Source organism: Phytophthora sojae, assembly GCF_000149755.1.
Source record: "Phytophthora sojae unplaced genomic scaffold PHYSOscaffold_6, whole genome shotgun sequence".
NCBI classification, from domain to species: domain Eukaryota; phylum Oomycota; class Peronosporomycetes; order Peronosporales; family Peronosporaceae; genus Phytophthora; species Phytophthora sojae.
Genome location: NW_009258120.1, coordinates 3,351,413 through 3,372,135, shown reverse-complemented (window position 1 = coordinate 3,372,135; position 20,723 = coordinate 3,351,413). Strand labels below are relative to the sequence as shown.

Genomic DNA, 20,723 nt, shown 5'->3' with positions numbered 1-20,723 from the left:
GGATCCCCAGGCGAGGCTCCCACTAAATGGACATGCCCATTCTTGCTGCAGAAGCGGTAGAAGTCTGCCTCGTCGGAAGCTTTCCATGCGTCTACAATACTGCAACCATCGCTAAAACCATCCTTGCGTAACATGAAACCAGGCTCCCAAGTGTCTTCCCACCGATGACCATCCAGTTCGTCACACCACTTAACGCGGTATCGAAAACCTCGACCGACTGCAGTCCTGTCGATGATAGCAAAAACTTTCCATGTAGTTTTCACGCAGGCCAGGCCCTTCTGCACAGCAGCACTTTTATCAGGTACATGGAATGCAGCACTTGCAGTTTCGCCAGTCGCATGATCACTAAAAGAAGCCACCTCACATGCAGCAGCGGTAGTGGACGGATCGTCGCAACCGTGGACCGTGTTTCTCGCAATTGCGCTCGGCCGATTTCGTACATACGAGGAATCATACTGCTGCCGTTCACCCTCGAGTCGCGGCAGAGATAAGTTGCATCTGCCGCTCCGACGCACTTGAATTGACACGACATGCTTGTTAAGATCGCAGTAGGAGCTGGTTGCTTTCTTCGCCCAGTATACCCGCTGCCCCCTCGTGGAAGTCCCATCGTCCTTCTGCAACACGTATCAGTCGAGCCCGGGAAACCGTAACGAGGGTAGCGAGTCATGGAGCTGGTGATACGCGTCCCTGTGTCGAAATTCAGAAGTGAAATCTACAGACGTAGATCGAATGTCTTCCGATTGAGTGATTAAGCTAATACATCAATCAGGCTCTTCTGGAGAATCCAGGATTTCAAATTCCATCAATCGGCTTTTCGATTGACGGACTACAAATGCCAGTGTACTGCGTATACAAACTTTGTGAGCAAGCATTGAGCCTTGTTACACTGCCTTAATCACCGCCGTTAAATTTTCAGTGCATAGTTCGACACGGACTTTGCCTTGCTATGCAGTACAAGCGTGAAAAAGTAATTCTGCCCCACGGCGGAGTTACGAGAATTCTGCTGCTTGGCAAGATTGCGAATGCGGCTTCTTGGCAAGATCGACGCCGTGTGCTAATCCAAACATGTGGCGTTTGTGCAGTTTTTGTATGTATGTTTTGGATGCGCACCTCTGTATGTTTTGCCCGAATTTCTGTATGGCGGGGACCTTTTGTCGGTTCCTACTCTCTACCCGTTCTTATTCGCATTCCACGGCTCAGCTTGGTGAATCACCAATGGTGATGGAACTGTAGTGTCGAGGCCTTGGCAAGCTTCTTGATGTGGACGAGACGTGGCGAAGGCGCGGCACGCTGAACGATGATAACCTGCGTACACGGTTGATGCTACTACATACTGCAACCTCAAAGGCTACTTGGCTCTGCTCTGCTTTACTCTGCTCGGCTGTACTCTGCTCGGCTCGGCTCGGCTCGTGTTGGCCCGGCCTTGGCGATTCTACTTTGATTTTGAATGATCTGCTTCATACTAGTATTTGTATGTTCTTTGTTGAAGTTGCACTCAACCAATCGGAGACCAGGAAATCCCAAAGTATCGGATCGAATTGCTGCCTTGACTTTGGTATGATCTAACACTAGCGACAAGCGAGCGCAACGAGAAGCATACTGTCCAGAGGTGTTTGCTTTTTTCTGTTTCTCTGCCTGCTGCCGGGTGCGTATATACAAAACCACAGGCCAACAACTGTGCTGTTACAACACGCACTCGAATGCGCAAAGTCTCACACAAACCTTCGAATTCATTGCATTGCATTGCATTGAAACTCCTTACTCAAACGACCAAAAGAACAACATCCATCATACGCTACGAGGAGAAAATCACAGCAAGACGACTCGAAACCGCGCACGCGACACAAAGCCCGTTCGTTCACCAAGAGGTGCTCACGGCACCTCGACGAGCTCCCCTAAGAGGGTACACTTGCCTCGCTCATTCCACCGAGCGAAGCTGGCAGTACGTCTTCTGAGACGACGTGGCCCCCACTCCAGCCGTGACCCGAGCAGACGCACTCGCACTGGCGCTGGCCGTAGCACTCGCTGATGCACCACCCGTCGCGGCGGCACCATTTCCGTTCGACACGGACGCCGTGTTCGACGTGCCGTCTCCGTTCGTGACGGAGACCGTCTTGGTCGAGTAGGGGTTGTTGCCGCCGTTCGCATTCGCATTGGCGTTCGCGTTCGCAGTGGACGCACCATTGGGGCCAGTAGTCGTAGCCGTCGTAGCAGGGGCGCCATTCACAATAGTAACCGGAGCGTTGTTGTAGGCGGGGGCGCTATTGACAATAGGCGGGGGGGGGCGTTGTTGTAGGCGGGGCCGTTCACAGGATAGCCCGCAGGATAGCCGACACCGGGCAAGCCCACACCAACGTGCGCTCCGAGGCCCAGCACGTTGGCACCGACACCAACACCGCCGTTGCCCACACCGACGCCGACACTCGCGAGGCCAGGCACACCGACACTGAGCGCGGGGCCGGCGCCGTATCCGTAGCCGGGTGCGCCATAGCCGACGCCGGGGAGTCCGAGCAAACCCAAGGTCTGGGCCACCTCTGTCTCGGCGTGGACACCGGTCGACACGGCGGTGGCGGTAATACCAGGGCGATGATTGATCTGCTGGTGATGAGGAGTTCATCACCAGCAGAGGCAGTTTGTGGCCAATATTAGCGGCATTAACCTGAGCGCGTAAGGGTGACCGAAGCGCCGGTACTGTTCACCGATCGCAGTATTTTGCATAAACTAGTAGTGGAGCATTTTAGTCGCGTTGCTCCTTTGAGTTGCGTAGGGGTCGACAGCCTGCAGTGGAGCATCTACTGCAGCCCGCTAAGTAGATCCAAGAAATCCATCAATCATCACGGTGATGTTTTGTAGTTAAGGTCAGAGAAGCAAAGCCCAGTAAGCCTTACAGGTCATCGAATCAATGAACTAATAGCAACACTAACGTTATTTAGGCTGCATTATGGGGGTTCTATTTATTAATAGTTTGCTACATAATGATATTATTACCCGATTTTGCGGCTGGGGGCTCCGAGTTGCGAAATAGGGGCAGAAATACCGCTTTCGGTGGCAAAAGGGACCGCCGTCAAAACAAGTCTGGCGCCCTCTCAAATCGAGATGATCACACACGGATTCAGTGCCATGTAGTGGCTATATACAGTGTAGTATTGTCTCCAATGTCTTCTTGTTCTGATGCGTCATGAGAGGTGGGGAGGTATGGTCAACTTGGAATGGTTCCCCTCTCAGCCATATGCCCCTAACTCAGGTCAGATATAGCTAAATTTGACTTACCGATCATGTAGGAGCTCCATTTTATATAAATCGGACTCCGAGATATAATGGTGAAAATTGCGCTAAAAACTGGTCGTGGACCTTTTGGCAATTCTGAGCCGCTCGCGATTCACGTACCTATCACCGACCAGCAAAGATGCTGCCGACCCGCTGCGCGTTGATGCGCGCGTGCCGCTCGCGTGCGTCGATGGCGGCGAGGCGCGCGGCTCCCGTCTCGTTCTTCTCCTCGTCCGCCTCCGGCTCCATCGCCACCACCGCCGCGCTGCGCCCGGACGACGCCGAGGTCTCGTCGAACCTGCACGGCCACGTCAAGGCTCGCCTGGACTACAAGAAGCTGGTGGAGAACGTGGACGCCGCCGTCGAGAACGGCCGCAAGCGCTTCAGCGAGGGCGACCCGCAGCTCGTGGCCGACCTGTACCAGCGCCAGGCCAAGCTGCGCCACAGCGCCAACCTCCTGCGCGCGGAGCGCAACGCGCACGCCAAGCAGCTCGGCCAGGCGGCTGCGGCCAGGAAGAAGCAGGGCGCGGAGGCCCAGGAGGCCTTTGAGGCGCTGCGCGTCCGCGGCCAGGAGCTCAAGCGCGAGATCGCGGAGCTGGAGGGCGAGCTGGCGCAGGTGTCGACGCAGCTGGAGCTCGAAGCCCTGAAGATACCCAATGACACGCACCCGGACGTGCCCGTGGGCGCCGAGGAGGACTCGCGCGTGGTGCTCACGCATGGAGAGAAGCCCGAGTTCGGCTTCAAGCCCAAGGACCACTACGACTTGGCCACGGAGTTGGAGCTGCTGGACACCCAGACGGCCGCCAGAGTCGCGGGCTCCAAGTTCACGTACCTGTGCAACGAAGGCGCCATGATGGAGATCGCGCTGGTGCACTGGACGCTGAGCAAGCTGCGCGCGCGCGGATTCAAGGTCATGTTCCCGCCCGACGTGGCGCACTACAAGCTCGTGGAGGGGTGCGGCTTCCAGCCGCGTGGAGAGGCCACGCAGATCTACTCGATCGCCAACTCGGACCTGTGTCTGACCGCCACGTCGGAGATCACGTTGGCTGCTATGAAGAGCAACGAGATCCTGCCGACGCCCACGCTGCCGCTCAAGTACGCTGGCTTCAGCCACTGCTTCCGCACCGAGATCGGGCATGGCGGCCGCCTGACGCGCGGCATCTACCGCATTCACCAGTTCAGCAAGGTCGAGATGTTCGCCTTCTGCGCCAACGAGACGCAGGCGCAGGAGTTCTTCGACGAGATGGTAGAGATCCAGACGAGCATGTACGCCGAGCTGGGGCTGCACTACGAGCTCATGGACATGGCCACTGGCGACCTCGGCGCTCCGGCCTACCGCAAATTTGACCTGCTGGCCTGGATGCCTGGACGCGAGGAGTACGGCGAGGTCTCAAGCATGTCCATGTGCACTGACTACCAGGCTCGCCGCCTCAACATCCGCCACAAGGACCCGAAGGACGAGGAGGCTGGAACTTCCTTCGTGCATACACTCAACGGCACTGCTTGTGCTGTCCCGCGTCTGCTTATCAGCCTGTGGGAAACCTACCAGCAGGAAGACGGCTCCATCGTGATCCCCGAGGTGCTCAGGCCGTACATGGGTGGCCAAGAGGTCATCCGCCGTCCTGAGTAAGAGCCAAAGCCCAATAGCAAGACAGACCATTACAGAGAAGTCGAGCAAGTGCCCTGCGCCAATAGACTAGACGTCTCAACGTATGATGCTGTGTAGCTGATTTGCCGCTGTTGTCGCCGTACAGGTGGGGGTAGCTACATGTAGCGTTCATTTGTTTGATTATCTATTGCTACTGGGGTGTCTGACGCTATGTGTCGGGCTGCCGTTGCCTTCTGCTGCCTGCACATAGAGCGAGCCGGCCACGCAGTCGCGGACGTCGAAGGACTCGAAGCGACCGGTGGCTGTGAGCACGTACACCTGCGTCGCCGTCGCTGCAGTGATAATGCCGGACATGACGCACTCGTCCTGGCTTCCGTCTTCGTCGCCAGTCGCCGCGTCTGTCCGCTGCCGCTTGTACACCTCGACTTCCTGTCCCTCCTGCAGCATGCGCGGGTTGTAGTGCAGTCTGGGCCGTCGGTTCTTCGCTGCTGCCTTCGCTATCGCCTGAGCTGCTGCTAAAGACGCAGGTAAGTTCGGTCCCAATGCGTGTGGTATCCTCCTGGGAGTAATGATCGTTGGTCTCCGCCGCTTCGGTTTCTCCTCCTTCTTCTTCTCCGTCTTCTTCTGCTGTTTCTTCTTCTTCGGCTGACGCTGTGTCGTTTTGGTCTTGTGTTTCTTACCAGGTTTGCTCACAGGCGTCTCCAACTGCTCTGTATCACACGGGACGGCGCTTCGAATGGCTTCCAGGTCCTCTGCGATCTCTTGGGGCGTCACCTGCTTCACGACGGGCTTGAAGACCGACGCGCGCCCCAAGAGCCGCTCGAGCCGCTTCTTCTCCTGGAACTGCACCCTGTGCGCCCTCTCCTGGGGCGAGGCCGAGGCCAAGAAGACGTCTTCAGGTCCATCCTCGTCTCCGTCGCTGGTGTACATCGTGCGCCGCCTCCTCATGCCGTTGCCCGAGCTCTTGGACGGCGGCGTCTCGTCCCTCACGGCTCGGCGCCGGCGACTGGTCACGCTCACGCCGTCCTTGGCCGTCTGCAGCCGGCGCAGCTCGCGCTCGATGTCGGCGTTCATCTCCCTCTTGAGCTCGGCGCAGCGGCTCGCGTACGTCTCGCGCGCCTTCTCTCCGGCGTACTCGAGCACTCGGCGCGCCGCCGACTGCCGCCGCTCCAGAGCCGCGTGGGCCCTGGCCACGCGCTGCCGGCGCGCAGCCCGCAGCAGCTTGCAGCCCAGCACCAAGTCCGTCGCTGTCTCGGCCTGTAGACGGCACTCCATGTCGTCCAGACGCGCTAGCTCGTGCTCCAGACTCTCGCGATCCCGGGGCAAGGCGTCGGCGCCGAAGTTGTCGTCGCTATCGTCGAATTCCTCGCGCTCCGCTGCGTCTCCGTCGCTGCCACTTGCACTGCTGATAGAAGAGTCCTCGGCGGATTCAACGCGCCTATCGCGAGGCTCTGGATCCGCCTGGAAGGCGCAGAGCGCCACCTCCGCCGCCGCCTCCATCGCCCCGCGTGTAGTGCGCGCAAAATTCCTGAATGACGCAAAGCTCGGCCCGAGCACAGCGGAGCGACACGATTTGATTGGGCGACAAAGTGAAGTTTGACGAAAACTAGAGCTGAAATTTGGCCAAAATGAGCGAACTGAGCTGAGAGGCTGTTGCTGCGCGGAGGACAACTTGTCTCTCTTGTCTCTATGCGCGGCGCTTGTGCGCCACACGCTCGAAGCAGGCGCGCAGCTTCTGGAACTCCTTCTCGCACGCCTGGCGACTCACGCCCCCGTGGATGTTGGCCACGCACTTGCCGTACACTTGGATCTGGCGGCATCAAAATTACGTTAGAACAATGACGCAAGGAAGAGAGATAGTGTATCTTGATAGATGGATGGATGGCCAATGCAGACACGACAATTGCATGTAATAGACACTGTACGTACATCAAGTGGACAGTCCGTCAGCATCTGCGAGAAGACCTTGCCCATGCGCACGGGCGTCTTCTTGGTGGTGGAGCTTCCAGCAGGCATCGTCGCGCTTGTGAAAGTGGAAAATGAACTTTGACGGCCAATCACAATAATGGGTGATTGGCAATTCGCTCAGCACTTCACCTCGCGTCCATGTGCTGGGCGTGTGCATTGTTTGGAGAGTGCTGGGCAGCGTTTGTTCAAATGGAAGTTCATATTTTTCTTAAACGCGTTAGTTGCATCCGTCCAACAGCAAAAATGTTCTCGTGACATGTGTGCAGGAAGGCTGCGAGTGGTTTATTTGGTGGTGGCGACAAGCCTTCGATCGTCCTGCTGCCCCCGTGCGCCTTGCTTGCGTCTACTCTTGGAAGTCGGAATCGCTGTCACTCTCGTCACTGGACGGATACTGGGCTACATGGAGGACGGGGGCGGTGACGACCGAAGCTGGAGCTTGCGCTGCTTTCACTGGTGTGGCACTGGGAGAGGCGGCTTCTGTCTCTACCTCCACCTTTGCCTCCGCGGCGGATGCATTCAGCTTCTCCTCTTCGTCGGCAGGGGCAGCAACCTCCTCAACGGGCGTGGACTTCTCTTCAGAATTACGGCCGTCATGCAGCTCGCCCTCCACAGGAGCTACCGCTGCTTCAACAGCAGCAACAGTCTCGGCAACCGCCGCCACCGCTGCGGCAGCTTGAACGACCGGGGTCTCTTGCGGTGGGGGTGCAGGGGGTCCATCACTCACGTTTCCGTCGCTCTCGGCTTCAGTCTCAGTGTCCTGCTGCGGCGCGGGCTCCTGCAGCTGCTGAATGATACTCTTCGTACTGGACTTGAGGACCTTCCGAATGGCCGTGAGCACCTGCTTGCCATCCACGGCGGTCTCCTCCTCGAACAAGTCCTGGAAGCGGAAGAACATTTCGTTCACGGACTCCTTGAACAGGGCCACGAGCCTCTCGCGCTCATCCGTGCCTCCTCCAGTGTGTGCTGCAACGGCCAGCATGTCCTGCGCTTCCCGCTTGATAGCCTCTGCGGCGGCCAGAGCACGCTCCGCTGCCTGCTCGCGGTCCTTGACCGCCGCGCAGTTCTCACACTCACCTCCGAAGCCCGCCTTCTGCCCCCGCGGACTAGCACCGGGCGACGATAGACGGCCAGACGCCAGCGCCTGCTGCACTTGCTCAAACTTCTCCTGCTCCAGATCTTTGATCTGTTGCTGCAGCAGCTCGATCTGCTCGACAAAAATCCGTTTCTCTTCAGCAGCCAATGCACTACCCGCCTCAGCGTTCGTCTCCGGGATCGCTGCCTTCAACTCCAGCTCCGCTTCTAGCTCGTGAACGCATGCCGAGGACACGTCCAGCTTGCCAGTCAAGTCCTGGTTTTCCTGCTGCAACTGAGCAACTTGCTGTGCAGCCCTCTCCAGCTGCTGCTTCGCATCCCGCTCCTTGCTCTCACTTAGAGCTGCTAGTCGCTGCGCGTGCTCTTCCGCGTGGGCTTGTAGTCGCACTCTATCATCATTGACCTTCTGGAGCTGCGTTTGAAGTGAGCGCACCTGCTGCTCCAATTGAGCTGTCGCTGTAGACAGCTCCGAGGTCTTGACTTGCAGAGCCACATCGTGCTGCTTCTTCGTGAGCGCCAGCTCCTGCTCCGCCAGAGAGCGAGCCTGGGTTTCCTTGGCAAGTTGCTTTTCAGTGCGAGCACGGGCTTCACGTTCAAAATTGAGCGCCTGCTTGTGCTCCTCAGCCTCATTGCTTGCGCCTTGTTGTTGCTGCAACTGGTAGTACGCTGTCAGGAGTTGCTGATACTCCGCGTGCAAACGGTTCGTCTGCGTGACTGCCGCATCGCGTGCGCTGGCGAGCGCACTCAACTCAGACGTAACATTCAGCTGAGAGCTGGCGGCCGACTGGTACCGCTCCTGCAGCGTGCGCTTCTCGTCTTGCAGTCGCTGATTCTGTTCCAAGAGCTCCTCGCAACGCTTCTCGTACGACGACTGCTGCTGATGCTGCGAGTTAATCTGCGTCAAAAGCCTGTCGTTCTCGCTAGCAAGCCTCTCCACACCGCGGATCACCGCAGCAACGTCACTCGGGCCAGCACCAACTCCAGACCCAGAACTGGATGACGTTCCCGGTGTCATGCGAATCAAATAGTCCACCTTGGCGTTCAGCTCCGACAGCATTGCGTCAACAGGGCGACCTCCACTAAGCGCGCTGTTGTTGAACAGCGCCGACGAGCTGGGGAAGCTGCTGTTGAATCCGCCTCCCAGACCAAAGCCCATGGATCCAAAGCCACCACCACCTCCAGTAACACTCATCCGCTCGCGCTCAAGAGCACGCGCCTGGAGCTCCAGCTGCTGTTCACGCTGCAGCAAGCGCAGCTCCTTGAGCTCCATTTCGTTCTTCGCCGCGGCGCTGTTCAACTCTTCTTCGTACGGCACGAGGTCTCCGTTCCTAGCAGCATCATTTCTATCATTGAGGTTGCGCGTGCTGTTGGAACGCGACGGTGCTGCCGCCGTAGCATTCGAGCTTGCCGATGTAGGGGTCGAACGCCGTCGCGACGCCTTCTTCTCCGACGAAGCCTTGGGTGCTTCCTCTATTGCCGCCGATGTGTTCACAGCCGGCACCGACTTCCGCTGCGTCGCGCCGTGTCCAGTCTTGGTCTTCAGCAGCTCGATCTCCAGCAGGTACCAATCCTGTCCGTTGGTCTTTCCAGGAGGAGCCAGCACAATGCGCTTTCCGCCCTTCCTCATGCCCACAATGCCCTCCTCCAGCGCCTTGATGCGCTCACTGCTGTCTCCAAGTCGGATCTTGCGCAGATCACCCTCGCCTGCCTTCTCGAAGGGCGCGTACTTGGTCACGACATCCGCGGGCGCCGAGTTGGCGTTGCCCACAACTCTCCAGGCGCTAAACGCGACCGCCACTGTGTCGCCGTTGTTCACCTGCGGCGTCTCGGGCTTGACAAACACCAGGTCGTCCTGGATCAGCGCGCTCGGGTTGGTCTTGGTCACGGTCTTCTCGCTGCCCCAGATCTCCACGTGGATCTTGGCCAGAAACACTTGGCGCATGAACTCGGCCACCTGCGCGTCGCTGGGGAATTTAACCGACCAATTAACTCCTTGTTCGTCGTAAAAGTTGACGTAACTCTTGGCCTGCAGCGTGGGTTTAAAGGTCCCGAACTTGACGGGCACAGCACACAAATGCTGCTTGGCGGCGTTGTAGAAGAGCAGGTTGTAGGACGTCTCGGCGCCCACGATGACGCAGCCCACGGCGACCTTGCTGCCTGCTGTGGCGCCCCCGAGCTGCACGTACTTGCGGGCCGAGGCGTCGTATTGATACAGAGAGACCATGGTGGAGAACACGACGGAGGAGGCGGGCGCGGAGGCCGCAGGGGCCGCCGCCGCCTGCTGCTGTTGCTGCTGCTTGTGCGAGGGCTCCCGGGGCGCCGTGTAGCGCAGCGCGTCGTTGCCGCCGCCAGAGGCCGAGGCGTCCTGGAAGATGCCGTTCAGGCGGGCGCTCGGGTTCGAGGACATTATCGGCGCTTGTACGGGGAGTTAGAGGGAAATAAGCACGTGGTTGGAGACAGGAGGCGAGGGGGAAGATGACAGGCACTATGGGGAGGGTATAGAGGCTCTGGGGCGTGCACGGCGAGGTGGGGAATGACACGCTTCTTGCTTACGCCGAGCTTCTGATAAAGTGACGACGATGCAACCCCGTAATGTGGCGTGTCACACGTACCGGAGGATGCTTGAGGGGGTTAAAGTATGCGAGTGATTGTCAATGATTGCACCGTTGTTCTCGCTTAATTGCGATTTGGATTGACTTGGCAGAACCCGACTTCAAGTTGAAGTGGGTGTCTTACAGGCGCAGGTCGGCGTTGGCCGCTCTAGTGTCACGCAGATCGACGTACCCCAGTTCTGTGAGTGACAGCAGCGGAGCGACGTCGGTGGCCAGCGACTTCTTCAGAACGGGGATTAAATTGCTCGAGTCGTAGATGCACAACGTCCGGAGTTGGGTCATTGCCGCGATGTACGCGTACTCCACGTCTTCGTCTCCAAGCCGAAGCTCGAGGTGCAGCAATGTCCTCGGGAACGGGTACGGAGGAGGTCTGAAGAGCATCAGCCGGTCCATTGTACGGTCTCCGGGTTTGTCCAGAGCGCTGGGTCCAGGGATTTCCCGGATCGACTGAAAGCCTCCAGGGTTTTCAGGTGCTGGAGCGGGGAAGCGCATGCAATATAAGGTGGACGCTTAAGTGTTGTCAAGCTTGGAAGCTTCGCCGAGGTTTCTCACTGTGAAGCGCAATCCTCGTCGAAATTGATCTCTTTGCCTTGATCTAGCACCTTCAGTACGTAGTGGGAGCAATTCTAGGGACTCCAATCCATCGTAGCAGAGAATTGGTCAATTGGCAGCTCTTTGAGATTCGCAAAAACTCGATGTCGTCGATTTCTGCATCTCGAGACTTCAAGCGCTTCATATTCCCGTGTATTGCTTCATTGCCTGGAGATATAATGCTAAACCACTTCAGGTTCCCGCGTTGAGAGATCGTTAGCTCCTCCAATGCCTCCAACAACGAGCGCAGCCTGGTGAAGGACGTGAGATTTCATCTCCAGGTCTACGCAGGTCAAGCGCACAACTTTCAAAGCTACGCTGTAAACCACTACATGTAGTATTCTGGGAAAACCTAGAACTGTGAGTCCGTGTCTGATTGCCGCGATATCAAGGGTATACAAGTTCTTGAGCTGAGCATCCACTACACGGTCCAAGGTCTAGCGCAGGCTTGTCATCGGTATCTTGGTCAATACGAACAACGAGCTCGCCAAGGTCATAAGTTTTGCGGATGAAATCTATCTTACATCCGTTCGAGTCGGTATACGCCATGCTTTATTGAACACGAATGAGATGAAGCCGAGAAACCTGTCGTGGACCTTGCGAGACCGTGGCCGACCTCCATGACAAGGCTGGATCAGAGTGGTGCAAGGCTAAGAAACGTCTCGAGACTGAGGGAGCTGACGCAATTGGAGACACTGGCGCTGCCTGCGCAACTTACGGAGATTTATTCTCCAGCTCAGAAACTGCAAGTGCCGTCAGCAAGGTATTCTCCAGCGCTGGGGCAAATGACACGTCTGAAGACAGTTTCCATGACCATCTCCAGCTTCTGAAAGTCACACTTTTGATCCCATGAAGCCGGTAATGAGCTCCAGGATCTGGGTGTCGTGCACGATGACGTCCTTGATAAACTTCCGCGTGGCAGAGTTCATACCATATACCAACGCGCTGACGGAGGCAGGACCCACACCCCACGCGCGAACATTTGCTCGCAAAATTCGGACAGGGAGGCGCGACGGCACAACGTTGCTGAGCTGTCGAGCAGCGTCACCAACGCGGTCATTTTCTGCTTAGATCGGGGCTGCTGGTAAAATCCCCTCGAATCGGATGAGTACGTTCACCAAAGGTGAGCCGTAACTTGCTTGATCAACCATGAAGCGTGCGCCACATTACCATGTTGATCCTGCATCCACAGACTAAGAGACTCGCGGGTCAACTTATTTCACAACCCGGATACGAGACCGTTGCGAGAACTCCAACCCTCCACTTCCGATCTTCTCCTGAAACCTTCGAGCGGTGAGCGCCGGCAACATGCAGTTACCGCCCCTTCCTTTGAGCCCATGGAGCTCGCTCGAGCCTCCCGCAGCTAGTGCCGTGGCGAAGATCCTGCTCACCGCCGCCGTCGCGAGTCTGCTGGCCAAGATCGGCACGATGTTTCACCGCAAAGTGCGTATCGCTCGCGGGCTGGAGCCTCTGAGCGGTTCTCCCGGAGTGTGGCTACTGGGTAACATGCCAGCGTTCATCAAGAACCACAACCGCATCTACGAGTTCTTGGTGAGGAATTGAGCGCTCGCCTTCACTTGATCCAAACACTGAAGGCTGACATGTCATTTATCTTCCCCCTCGTCAACCAGGAGGATCTGCTGAAGCAGTACGGCGGGCGCATGAAGATGCCGTGGCATCTTTTCTTCGATGGAGCCATCTACGTAAGAAGATTGTTGCTGGTGGTAAGGTAAATGATGCAGAGATATACTCATTCATCAGTGTTGTCGTCTTGAATGTACAGATCACAGACCCAAAGGACGTCCAGCACATCCTGTCGACGAATTTCAACAACTACGTGAAGCCGCAGGGATTTCTGGACGCCTTTCAAGAGGCCTTCGACAACTCGCTCTTCATTTTGAACCACAACGCCGAGGCACCGGACGGCGGAGCTGGTTGGCGTCTGCAACGCAAAGTGACGCTTAAAGTGTTCACGACAGCCAACTTCCGCATCTATACGGAGAAAATCTTTGCCAGACACGCCGAAGAAACGATGGTGAATGCACAAGCCGAGGCGGTCAAGGTGAGAGACAGCCAAAGTAGCAACGAGAGCTTTTGCTGCGATATGCAGGCTGTTAGTGCGAGATACACGTTCAACTCCATCTTCGACGTCGCCTTCGGCCTGCCTCTGAGCGAGATCGAGGGAGCTGACGAGTTCGCAGAGCAAATCAACTTTGTCAATGAGCACTGCGCACAGAGGCTCTTTGTCAAGCAGTACTACAAGATGTTGTCGTGGGTCATGCCCAGTGAGCGCGAGCTACGACGATGCACGCGTGGTATTCGAGCGGTCGCTGACAATATTTTGCTTCGACGTCTGAAAGAACCTGGGGAGAAAATCAGCGCGCGGTCGGATCTACTGTCGTTGTTCATCCGCAAGGCTCGAGAGCTAGCTGCTGAAGGCACCAAGGAGCAAGGTGCGGACGCCGCTGCGTTGCTGGGGCCCAACACGCTTCGCTCCATCATCTTGACGTTCGTCTTTGGTGGCCGAGACACCATAGCGGAGTGCATCACTTACAGCTTCTACGCGATCGCGAAGCATCCGCAAGTCCAACAACGAATTGTGGAGGAGCTCGAGTCGATCAAAACTAGTGGCGGATTGAAGGTGACAGCTTTCACGTTTGACGAAGTGAACAGCATGAAATATCTCGACGCCGTCGTGTACGAGGCGTTGCGGCTGTACCCAGCAGTGCCGTACAACGTCAAGAGCGCCGTGAAGGACGATTACCTGCCCGACGGCACCTTCGTGCCTGCAGGTGTCGACGTCGTCTACTGTCCGTGGTACATGGGTCGCAACAGCGCGCTGTGGGGTGACAATCCGCTGGAGTTCCGCCCTGAACGCTGGCTGGAGATGTCCAAGCGCCCGAGCGCGTACGAGTTTCCGGTCTTCCAAGCGGGGCCACGCATTTGCCCGGGGATGAATATGGCCATACTGGAGACCAAGTTCTTCCTCGCCACCACGCTCAGCCGGTTTCATGTTGCCATTGCACCTGGCGAGAAGCAGGAGCGAGGCTACGTGCTGAAAATGGCGCTCTTCATGGACGGTGGTCTGCCGCTGCAGATGACCCCACGCGCCCAGTTCACAAGTTAATGAGTGCTATTAGTGGCCGCAAGCGTGGCTCCTACCCTGCCAGGATTCATAGCCGTAGGAAATATATGCTCCTTGAAGGCAACAACAAGTTGAAGTGGCGCAAGAAGGTAGGCAAATCGTTGATGGTTGCTCCAATGTCGTTCCAAGAGCTGAATGTTGCTGAATGTTGCGCGAAGATTTCGGCGGTGGAGGGCCGCTCATTGCCTCGGGAAAGCGGAGACTAAGATGCCGTACCAAGTGCTGCCCGGCCTCGTGGTCATCTCCGTCGCCTTCTCGCTCATGGGCGTGGGCTTCGGCGCCGTCAACAAGTGGCAGGCCCGCAACAACATGCAGGTGCGCTCTTCACCGCGGCGCGCTTTTGTCCCCCGCGTGATTCTAACATTTTTTTATTATTTCTTTTGCGACGTTCAGAGCAAGCTGGAGCTGCTGACGGACTGGGACCGTATGATGGACGAGCGTGACCGGAAACTGGCGGCGAGGGCGGCGGCGTTTAATGCGAAGCAATAACAGAACTGCGCCACCGGTGACGAGTGAAGAGCGGCCTCGACAGGGCTCAGGAAGCGCCGCGAGACCTGGACAAACGCCTGCAGACTCAGGTTCTCGACCAGTATTAATATTAATACCAAGGACGAGCGCCAGAGTCTGGAGCGTCCTCGCTCGCGACCGCATCAAGTGACCTACTGTTCTTGGCGCTCTGGGGAGACATGAATTACGCGAAGGAGGAGAGGAAACGAGAAGAAAACAGTAAGCAAGAAACAGGAAGCAGGAGAGGCAGCACAGCACGCACGCTCGAGGGTCTCGAGATGTATTTGGTTATATACCCGCGTTCATCAGCTTGCTTGATAGGGTCTTTTGGCTCCGTTCATGGCCGCAAACTACTGTGCCGGATGGGAATGCCCCGGTGGCTACACTGGGCTGGGCTACATGTAGCTTCGTCGGTATCTCTGTTGTTGCGCTGGTTGTAGCGGTGTTCTGCATGGCTGGAATCTTACATGCAGCGAAGAGGGTGAGCGAGTCTCTCGAGTACCGCCAAGCTCTGAAAACGCGCATTGATATGTTCCGAGGCGAGTATTGCTGGCAACTCGAACTACAACTTGAAAAAAAAGAAATGATCAACAAGTAGCTAGACGACAGCAGTCCAGCTACTCAGTTAGCTCACTCGCGGCCGGCAATGCAAGGACAAACAGCGCTGCCCCCTGCTCACTTCTGACATCGCAGAAGTTCTGCAATGTGCAGAGGCAACAGGTTTTTCGGGAACTTCATGGTCATTCACACCGATCCCCGTAGTCACGTTGAGATCACAATCCCGCCGACATCAACAAGCTCAATAATCTGCTGCAGAAAGATCGCGGGTCAGCTTGAAGCCCTTCGTGGGGGACTCGTGGATCAGTGGAAGACACGTGCAAATGGTGTTTGTGTTGGACAAGATAGTTTAGTTAATAAGAAATCCGAGCACTGCCGCGGTCCACGCCGGGACTCCAGTTGGCTGGAGACTCGACGAGGTCCCGCGCGCAGGAGGCTCCTTCTCTCTCTCGCACCTTCACTACGTGTCTCGCTACCACGAAAGGCCGAAGATCTCATCGGGGAAATACTAGTACAAAGCGGGCAGTTCCGCGCGTCGTGACACATCTATACCCTCTCCTTTCTCGCTCGCTCCCTCCCTCCTCTCTCGCAGTTGGATCCTTCACGGCGTCGGGTGCTTAGGCCTTGGCGCCGGGGCAGTTGCGGGCCCAGTGGCCGGTCTCGCCGCACTGGTAGCACTTGTCCTCGCTCGGGCCGTTGTCATCGGGGCAGTCGCGACGCAGGTGGCCGCTCTGGCCGCAGTGGTGGCACTTGCGCGACTCGCGCAGCTCCTGGGGGCAGTCGCGGCGCAGGTGGCCGGTCTCACCGCAGTTGTGGCACTTGGGGGGCTGCACGTCCTCGGGGCAGTCGCGGCGGATGTGGCCCACCTGGCCGCAGTTGTGGCAGGCGCGGCCGCCGGTGCTCGTGGGGCAGTCGCGCTTCAGGTGGCCGACCTTGCCGCAGCCGAAGCACGGGCCGCCGTAGCCGCTGAATCCCTCCTGGGACGGGGCCTCGGGGCAGTCGCGACGCAGGTGGCCGGTCTGGCCGCAGTTGTGGCACTTGCGCTGGTCAGCAGCCTCCATTCTTCACTGCGGGATCCAAACGGAACACAACAAAAAGGAAAAAGATACGCCGTCGCGTCAGTCGCCTCGTCCAACATAGCTCAGTCCAGCACCAGAGGCGGCAGCAGCAACCGATCCACAGCATCCGCCAACGCAGGGCGTCCTGGTCTACAGCTGCCGCCCCCACATCCCCATCATCTCGCCACGCTCGCTCGCTCACCTCTTGTCTCCGTTTCTTCCGCAGAAATGACACGCGAAGAGCGCCGGCGGCCGAGCGCCCACGCGTCCGCCGAGAGATTGGTCGCAGGGCGCTCGAGGTTTTTCCGCATAAAAACCTCGGGGTCCAAGGGCCGCGCCAGGAAGGGCGACATCTTCCGCTCCCCGTCGGTGCCGTTTCTTTGACCCGGAGCGACCATACTGGGGGCAAGAGAGCCTGAATGAAGATCGCTGCCGGCGTCCCGATGCAGCGGGTAACTCGCGGGCGGCAGATCGACTAGGCCAAGTGCGATAAACGAGCCCCGCGCTGACTCATCGACGACCATGCTTGCGGGCCCTTGGCGCCTGACGGAGCCCCATTGCGGTCGGGGGAACAGGTGGCACTGGCCGCGGTGTCGGGTGGGTCATCCCTCCCCGAGGTCCGCCGTAATATCCCCCAATCATCGCCCGATCCCGTCTCCATTGGTTACAATTGCGATCCAGATCTCGTCCAATCACCGCGGCGCATTAATCGAGCTTCAACTTGGCTGTTTCACTGCTGCAGCGGAACAGTGTTGCAACACCGGACAGGGCAATCATGATGCCGGCCGCGAGACCCACGGGCGACCACGGGGATCTGCACAGCCACTGCAGCACCTGGTCGATCCACTGACGCGTAGCTGAGACCGTCGGCGAAAGCTTGGGAACTGGGGTGGGCTCCTGCGGCCAGTGCTGCTGCACAAACGCTGCGAGCGACGGGTTCCCACGCTCCAGCGCTGGCAAGTACTCCCTCACATAGGTCCTCGTCCACCACTGTGGGTCGCTGCTGTTGTCCAGGATCCTGGACGTCGGGAGAGCTTGGTTCCACGACGTGTTCAGGCGCGTGAAGTCGTAGTAGTAGAGCTGCGCTCGAATGGCGTCCGGTGGGGCGTCCGGAAACGGGTCGCGAGTCGAGTCGAGCAGCTCCTTCACGCCTGGGGAGCCTTCCAAGAGTTTGGTCACGAGATGCACAAGCCACGGTGCGCTTTGGTAGTCGCCCAGTGCGGCGAACCACATCTGCCAATCCAGTCGCGGGTGGAAAGGAGCTACCAAGCGCGGCGCGGCATTCACGTCGCACGGCTTGTACTTGAAGTGATATTCTTCCCATGTCAGCCCGCCGTCTTTCGTGCCTTCCAATATGATCTCCGGTCGAGCAACCACCGAGAAACGTTGTCCATTCTCGAGTTGAACCGTGCCCACGCCCGTCATGGTGCGAAATAGCCCGTAGGCGCTGGTGATGCGGTACTTTTCCGTCGAGCGGTACACCGAGACAGCAAAAGACGGCAGTGAGTGCTGGTAGGACTGATCCAACACCGCCAGAGTGGCCGCACTGCTCGTGAAGACCCATAAGCTTGCCATCGTCGTCGTCAGCAAGTACATGGATCGCAGAGCAAGCCTTTTCCTGGAGCCATTAAAGCTGCGGTCCCGTCGGGATGTGGAGCGAACAAGTTGCCAGCAGCTTGAGCATACGACGAGGGTAGCGGCGAGCAGCACACAACGCGGCAAAATCAGCGCTAGCCATGTCTGGGTATCCTCCACAGATGGTAGCAATCGGATCCTTGTAGCTAGCAGTAGCTCCATGAAGCCATGCTGCTCCTTGAACGGATCATCCTGAGTCGTCATTGCGAAGACCTCCAGCCATGTGTAGACGCAAAATCCGAGACTGCCCAATAAAGCTGCTTTCGTGACGGCCGGGTGCGTCTGAAATGTGTACCATGCCCACTCCACTCGAGTAATCCATGACTTGTGCGTGGTTGTCGTTGACTTTGCGTAGCGATATTTGTCCTTGGCGGTGTGGCTGTCGATGTCAAGTAGAGCCCCCGCCAGAACCATGGTCAAGAGATTGAAGAAGTTGTAATTCCCCGTCAGGATAATGGAAATCTGCAGCGCGATTTGCTGAATGGCACCGACCCTCCGCAACGCGGTATGAGGCGCGAGCAAGAAGAATGTCCAGGGGCCTTCAATCAGCAGTGTTACTGCTACAGCAAGGCGGTTGATAATCGGCTACATTAACGTACAAAAGGTCGTCAGATACCACGACCCCATCAAAAAATGGTTACTCTGCTAATGATAAACTTACCGGAGCCTGCAGTGCATACCAAGCGAGAGGTAGAGGTAGAGGCTGTGACGCGAAATGGAAGTCCAGCGCAGTGAGCCCAAGCCATGTAGGGCAGCGAGACTGGATCTTGACAGCGCCGGACATGATCATGAACTTGAAGAACAGGAAGCGCAGCGTCCAAACCGCAGCCGCCGGTGTTTCGAACATATTGTCCGTCTTGTTGTGCGGCTGCCACCACGGGGCTAGCAGCACCGCCAGAACGCCGACCTCCAGCAGAAACGAGTCCCATTGAAATTGCATGAAGGTCTGGCCGCACTGCACGATGGACAAGTAGCAGAACCACAGCAGCGCCAGCGGTCCAGCAGTGCGCCACGCCGGCCGTAGAACGCCCAGCACCGACACGGTGACGCCCACCAGGCAAATCACCTCCATGCAGAAGCTCGGGCTCCACTGCAGCGGCTCATGTAGCCACACAAGCGTCGGGAATCTGTTGAAGATCCACTTGAGTGTCGAAGCGTCGCGCGATCCTGCATACTGGTGCTTTACGCCGCGGAGGAAGACGTCCACGGGCTCGATGCCATCTCTGATTTATGAACGGAGCCACGACAAAGACACACGACATAAACGTGAGCAATCGACGGTTAGTTCATACACGGGCTACCCCCGCGTCGAGGCGGCTAGAGCGCTGCGGCTGCCGAGTCTTTTGAGGTGGAAATCAGTCGGTCAGACAGTCTGCATTGCAAGCTGCTTCGGGAGGGGGACGTCCAATCGGCAGATACTTGGTGCTGCAAGAGCAAGAAATGTATCTAGAGGGGAACGTACTCGCCGTAGAGACCGCGGACTTGTGAGCGGATAGAAGCGAAGGCTGCATAATACACACCGCAAAGGCAAATGAGGAAGCGGTCCCTCGGGAAGCGCAGCATGGCCGCCACTGAGTCTAGCGCCGTCGGCGAAGGGCTACAGTAATAGCGCCGCCGGGCAAGAAATGTGACGCGAAAGTATCTTGTGTGTACGACACACCACATTTCGGTGATTTCAGTAGTACTGGTAATGTACCAGTACAGTTCGGTAAACTTCAACTCCACTGTCAACGTGCGTGTTGCCTTTCGTCTGCAGTTTGCTCGTTTGCTCGCCAGCGGGGCAACCAGCCCGCTCACAAGCACGAATCAACATGCCAATTACTTGTAGTATATTGTGTAGCAAACGTTGCTACTAGTAGATGCAACCAGAGCATTCAGCGCGCAACCGGTTTGCCAGAAGTGGCATGACCGCACCGAAAGTCGCAAATGAAAGCGGTGAAAAGCTCATGCTTGCCGCCACATTTACCGTATCAAAACATCATACTTCCGAGTGCAGCACGCTCAAGGAGTTATTCGTAGTTCATGCACTGCAAGTACTGCACTGCTTTGACAACAGGAAGTACACTGCGCGGAAATACGTTCCGGTACAGCGCGAAAGCCGCCCGTTCGGTCCGATGGCCCTGCAAGCGTCTTTTCCACCGTTGACGCGTTCGGCAATCGCTGCAAGAGTTTCGAGCAGGGGTCCTTCATACTTGCGCCGCACCTCATGACGATCCTTGTTGCTATTGCAACCCCGCCACTCCGGCCTTCCAGTCCAGGCTTTCACCATTCTGATCGTCAATGGACCTGTCTAGACTAGAAGGTGTAAGCTTGATGTCGGAAGTTCCAGGCTGGAACAACGAGCACTCCGCGCAGACCAGCTTGTCGGATACTGCGATCGACGGCGGGATGGAACGTGGTGACCACGCTGCCGCGCAGCACGCTCTTGTGGCGCTCCCCGCGAGCGGAACAATCAATCTGATGAGGCCCTGGAGGCAGCAGGGGATCGTGCGCAGCGTAGAGACTCGGTGCGCAAAATCTCCTGGTCACGAGGCTGGTGCTTGGAGCGCGGCTCGCGAGCGTATCTTTGCGTCTGCAGCCATTTCTGCTTGGCGGGATGCCTCCACGTGTTCACCTTTAACAAGCGGGCAGACGCGATGCCGATGCTTGACTCGCCCTCGGAGCCCCCAGACAGAAGGAGT

General features: G+C 57.5%; 9 protein-coding genes across 9 annotated transcripts; 3 read left to right on the top strand and 6 right to left on the bottom strand.

The window, feature by feature from the left end:
* Positions 1 to 1,918: 1,918 nt before the first annotated feature.
* On the bottom strand, positions 1,919 to 2,489 carry PHYSODRAFT_335644 (hypothetical protein; the record flags this gene model as incomplete). Its single annotated transcript, XM_009533085.1, has 2 exons — positions 1,919 to 2,261; positions 2,311 to 2,489. The coding sequence occupies 2 exons, from the start codon at positions 2,487 to 2,489 to the stop codon at positions 1,919 to 1,921; spliced, it is 522 nt and encodes a 173-aa protein (XP_009531380.1).
* Positions 2,490 to 3,391: 902 nt separating this feature from the next.
* On the top strand, positions 3,392 to 4,897 carry PHYSODRAFT_562384 (hypothetical protein; the record flags this gene model as incomplete). The annotated part of the gene is made up of 1 exon (XM_009533084.1): positions 3,392 to 4,897. Exon 1 carries the CDS (start codon positions 3,407 to 3,409, stop codon positions 4,895 to 4,897), a length of 1,491 nt encoding a protein of 496 aa, XP_009531379.1. The 5' UTR covers positions 3,392 to 3,406.
* Positions 4,898 to 5,596: 699 nt separating this feature from the next.
* PHYSODRAFT_514716 (hypothetical protein) lies at positions 5,597 to 6,376 on the bottom strand (the record flags this gene model as incomplete). Its single annotated transcript, XM_009533083.1, has 1 exon — positions 5,597 to 6,376. A coding segment is annotated over one exon (780 nt), but the record flags the coding sequence as incomplete, so codon positions are not given.
* Positions 6,377 to 6,563: 187 nt separating this feature from the next.
* Positions 6,564 to 6,892, bottom strand: PHYSODRAFT_335641 (hypothetical protein; the record flags this gene model as incomplete). The annotated part of the gene is made up of 2 exons (XM_009533082.1): positions 6,564 to 6,686; positions 6,806 to 6,892. The coding sequence occupies 2 exons, from the start codon at positions 6,890 to 6,892 to the stop codon at positions 6,564 to 6,566; spliced, it is 210 nt and encodes a 69-aa protein (XP_009531377.1).
* A 295-nt stretch (positions 6,893 to 7,187) lies between these two features.
* PHYSODRAFT_562381 (hypothetical protein) lies at positions 7,188 to 10,511 on the bottom strand (the record flags this gene model as incomplete). Its single annotated transcript, XM_009533081.1, has 5 exons — positions 9,991 to 10,511; positions 9,083 to 9,900; positions 7,955 to 9,010; positions 7,430 to 7,918; positions 7,188 to 7,285 (listed from the first exon to the last, which is right to left on the bottom strand). Exons 1-5 carry the CDS (start codon positions 10,341 to 10,343, stop codon positions 7,188 to 7,190), a joined length of 2,814 nt encoding a protein of 937 aa, XP_009531376.1. The 5' UTR covers positions 10,344 to 10,511.
* A 1,936-nt stretch (positions 10,512 to 12,447) lies between these two features.
* On the top strand, positions 12,448 to 14,266 carry PHYSODRAFT_511510 (hypothetical protein; the record flags this gene model as incomplete). Its single annotated transcript, XM_009533080.1, has 3 exons — positions 12,448 to 12,690; positions 12,771 to 12,842; positions 12,923 to 14,266. 3 exons carry the CDS (start codon positions 12,448 to 12,450, stop codon positions 14,264 to 14,266), a joined length of 1,659 nt encoding a protein of 552 aa, XP_009531375.1.
* Positions 14,267 to 14,491: 225 nt separating this feature from the next.
* On the top strand, positions 14,492 to 14,758 carry PHYSODRAFT_418086 (hypothetical protein; the record flags this gene model as incomplete). Its single annotated transcript, XM_009533079.1, has 2 exons — positions 14,492 to 14,599; positions 14,678 to 14,758. Coding segments are annotated over 2 exons (189 nt in total), but the record flags the coding sequence as incomplete, so codon positions are not given.
* Positions 14,759 to 15,950: 1,192 nt separating this feature from the next.
* On the bottom strand, positions 15,951 to 16,415 carry PHYSODRAFT_256763 (hypothetical protein; the record flags this gene model as incomplete). The annotated part of the gene is made up of 2 exons (XM_009533078.1): positions 15,951 to 16,225; positions 16,292 to 16,415. Coding segments are annotated over 2 exons (399 nt in total), but the record flags the coding sequence as incomplete, so codon positions are not given.
* A 697-nt stretch (positions 16,416 to 17,112) lies between these two features.
* PHYSODRAFT_335634 (hypothetical protein) lies at positions 17,113 to 19,605 on the bottom strand (the record flags this gene model as incomplete). Its single annotated transcript, XM_009533077.1, has 3 exons — positions 17,113 to 18,627; positions 18,704 to 19,265; positions 19,505 to 19,605. 3 exons carry the CDS (start codon positions 19,603 to 19,605, stop codon positions 17,113 to 17,115), a joined length of 2,178 nt encoding a protein of 725 aa, XP_009531372.1.
* Positions 19,606 to 20,723: the final 1,118 nt, after the last annotated feature.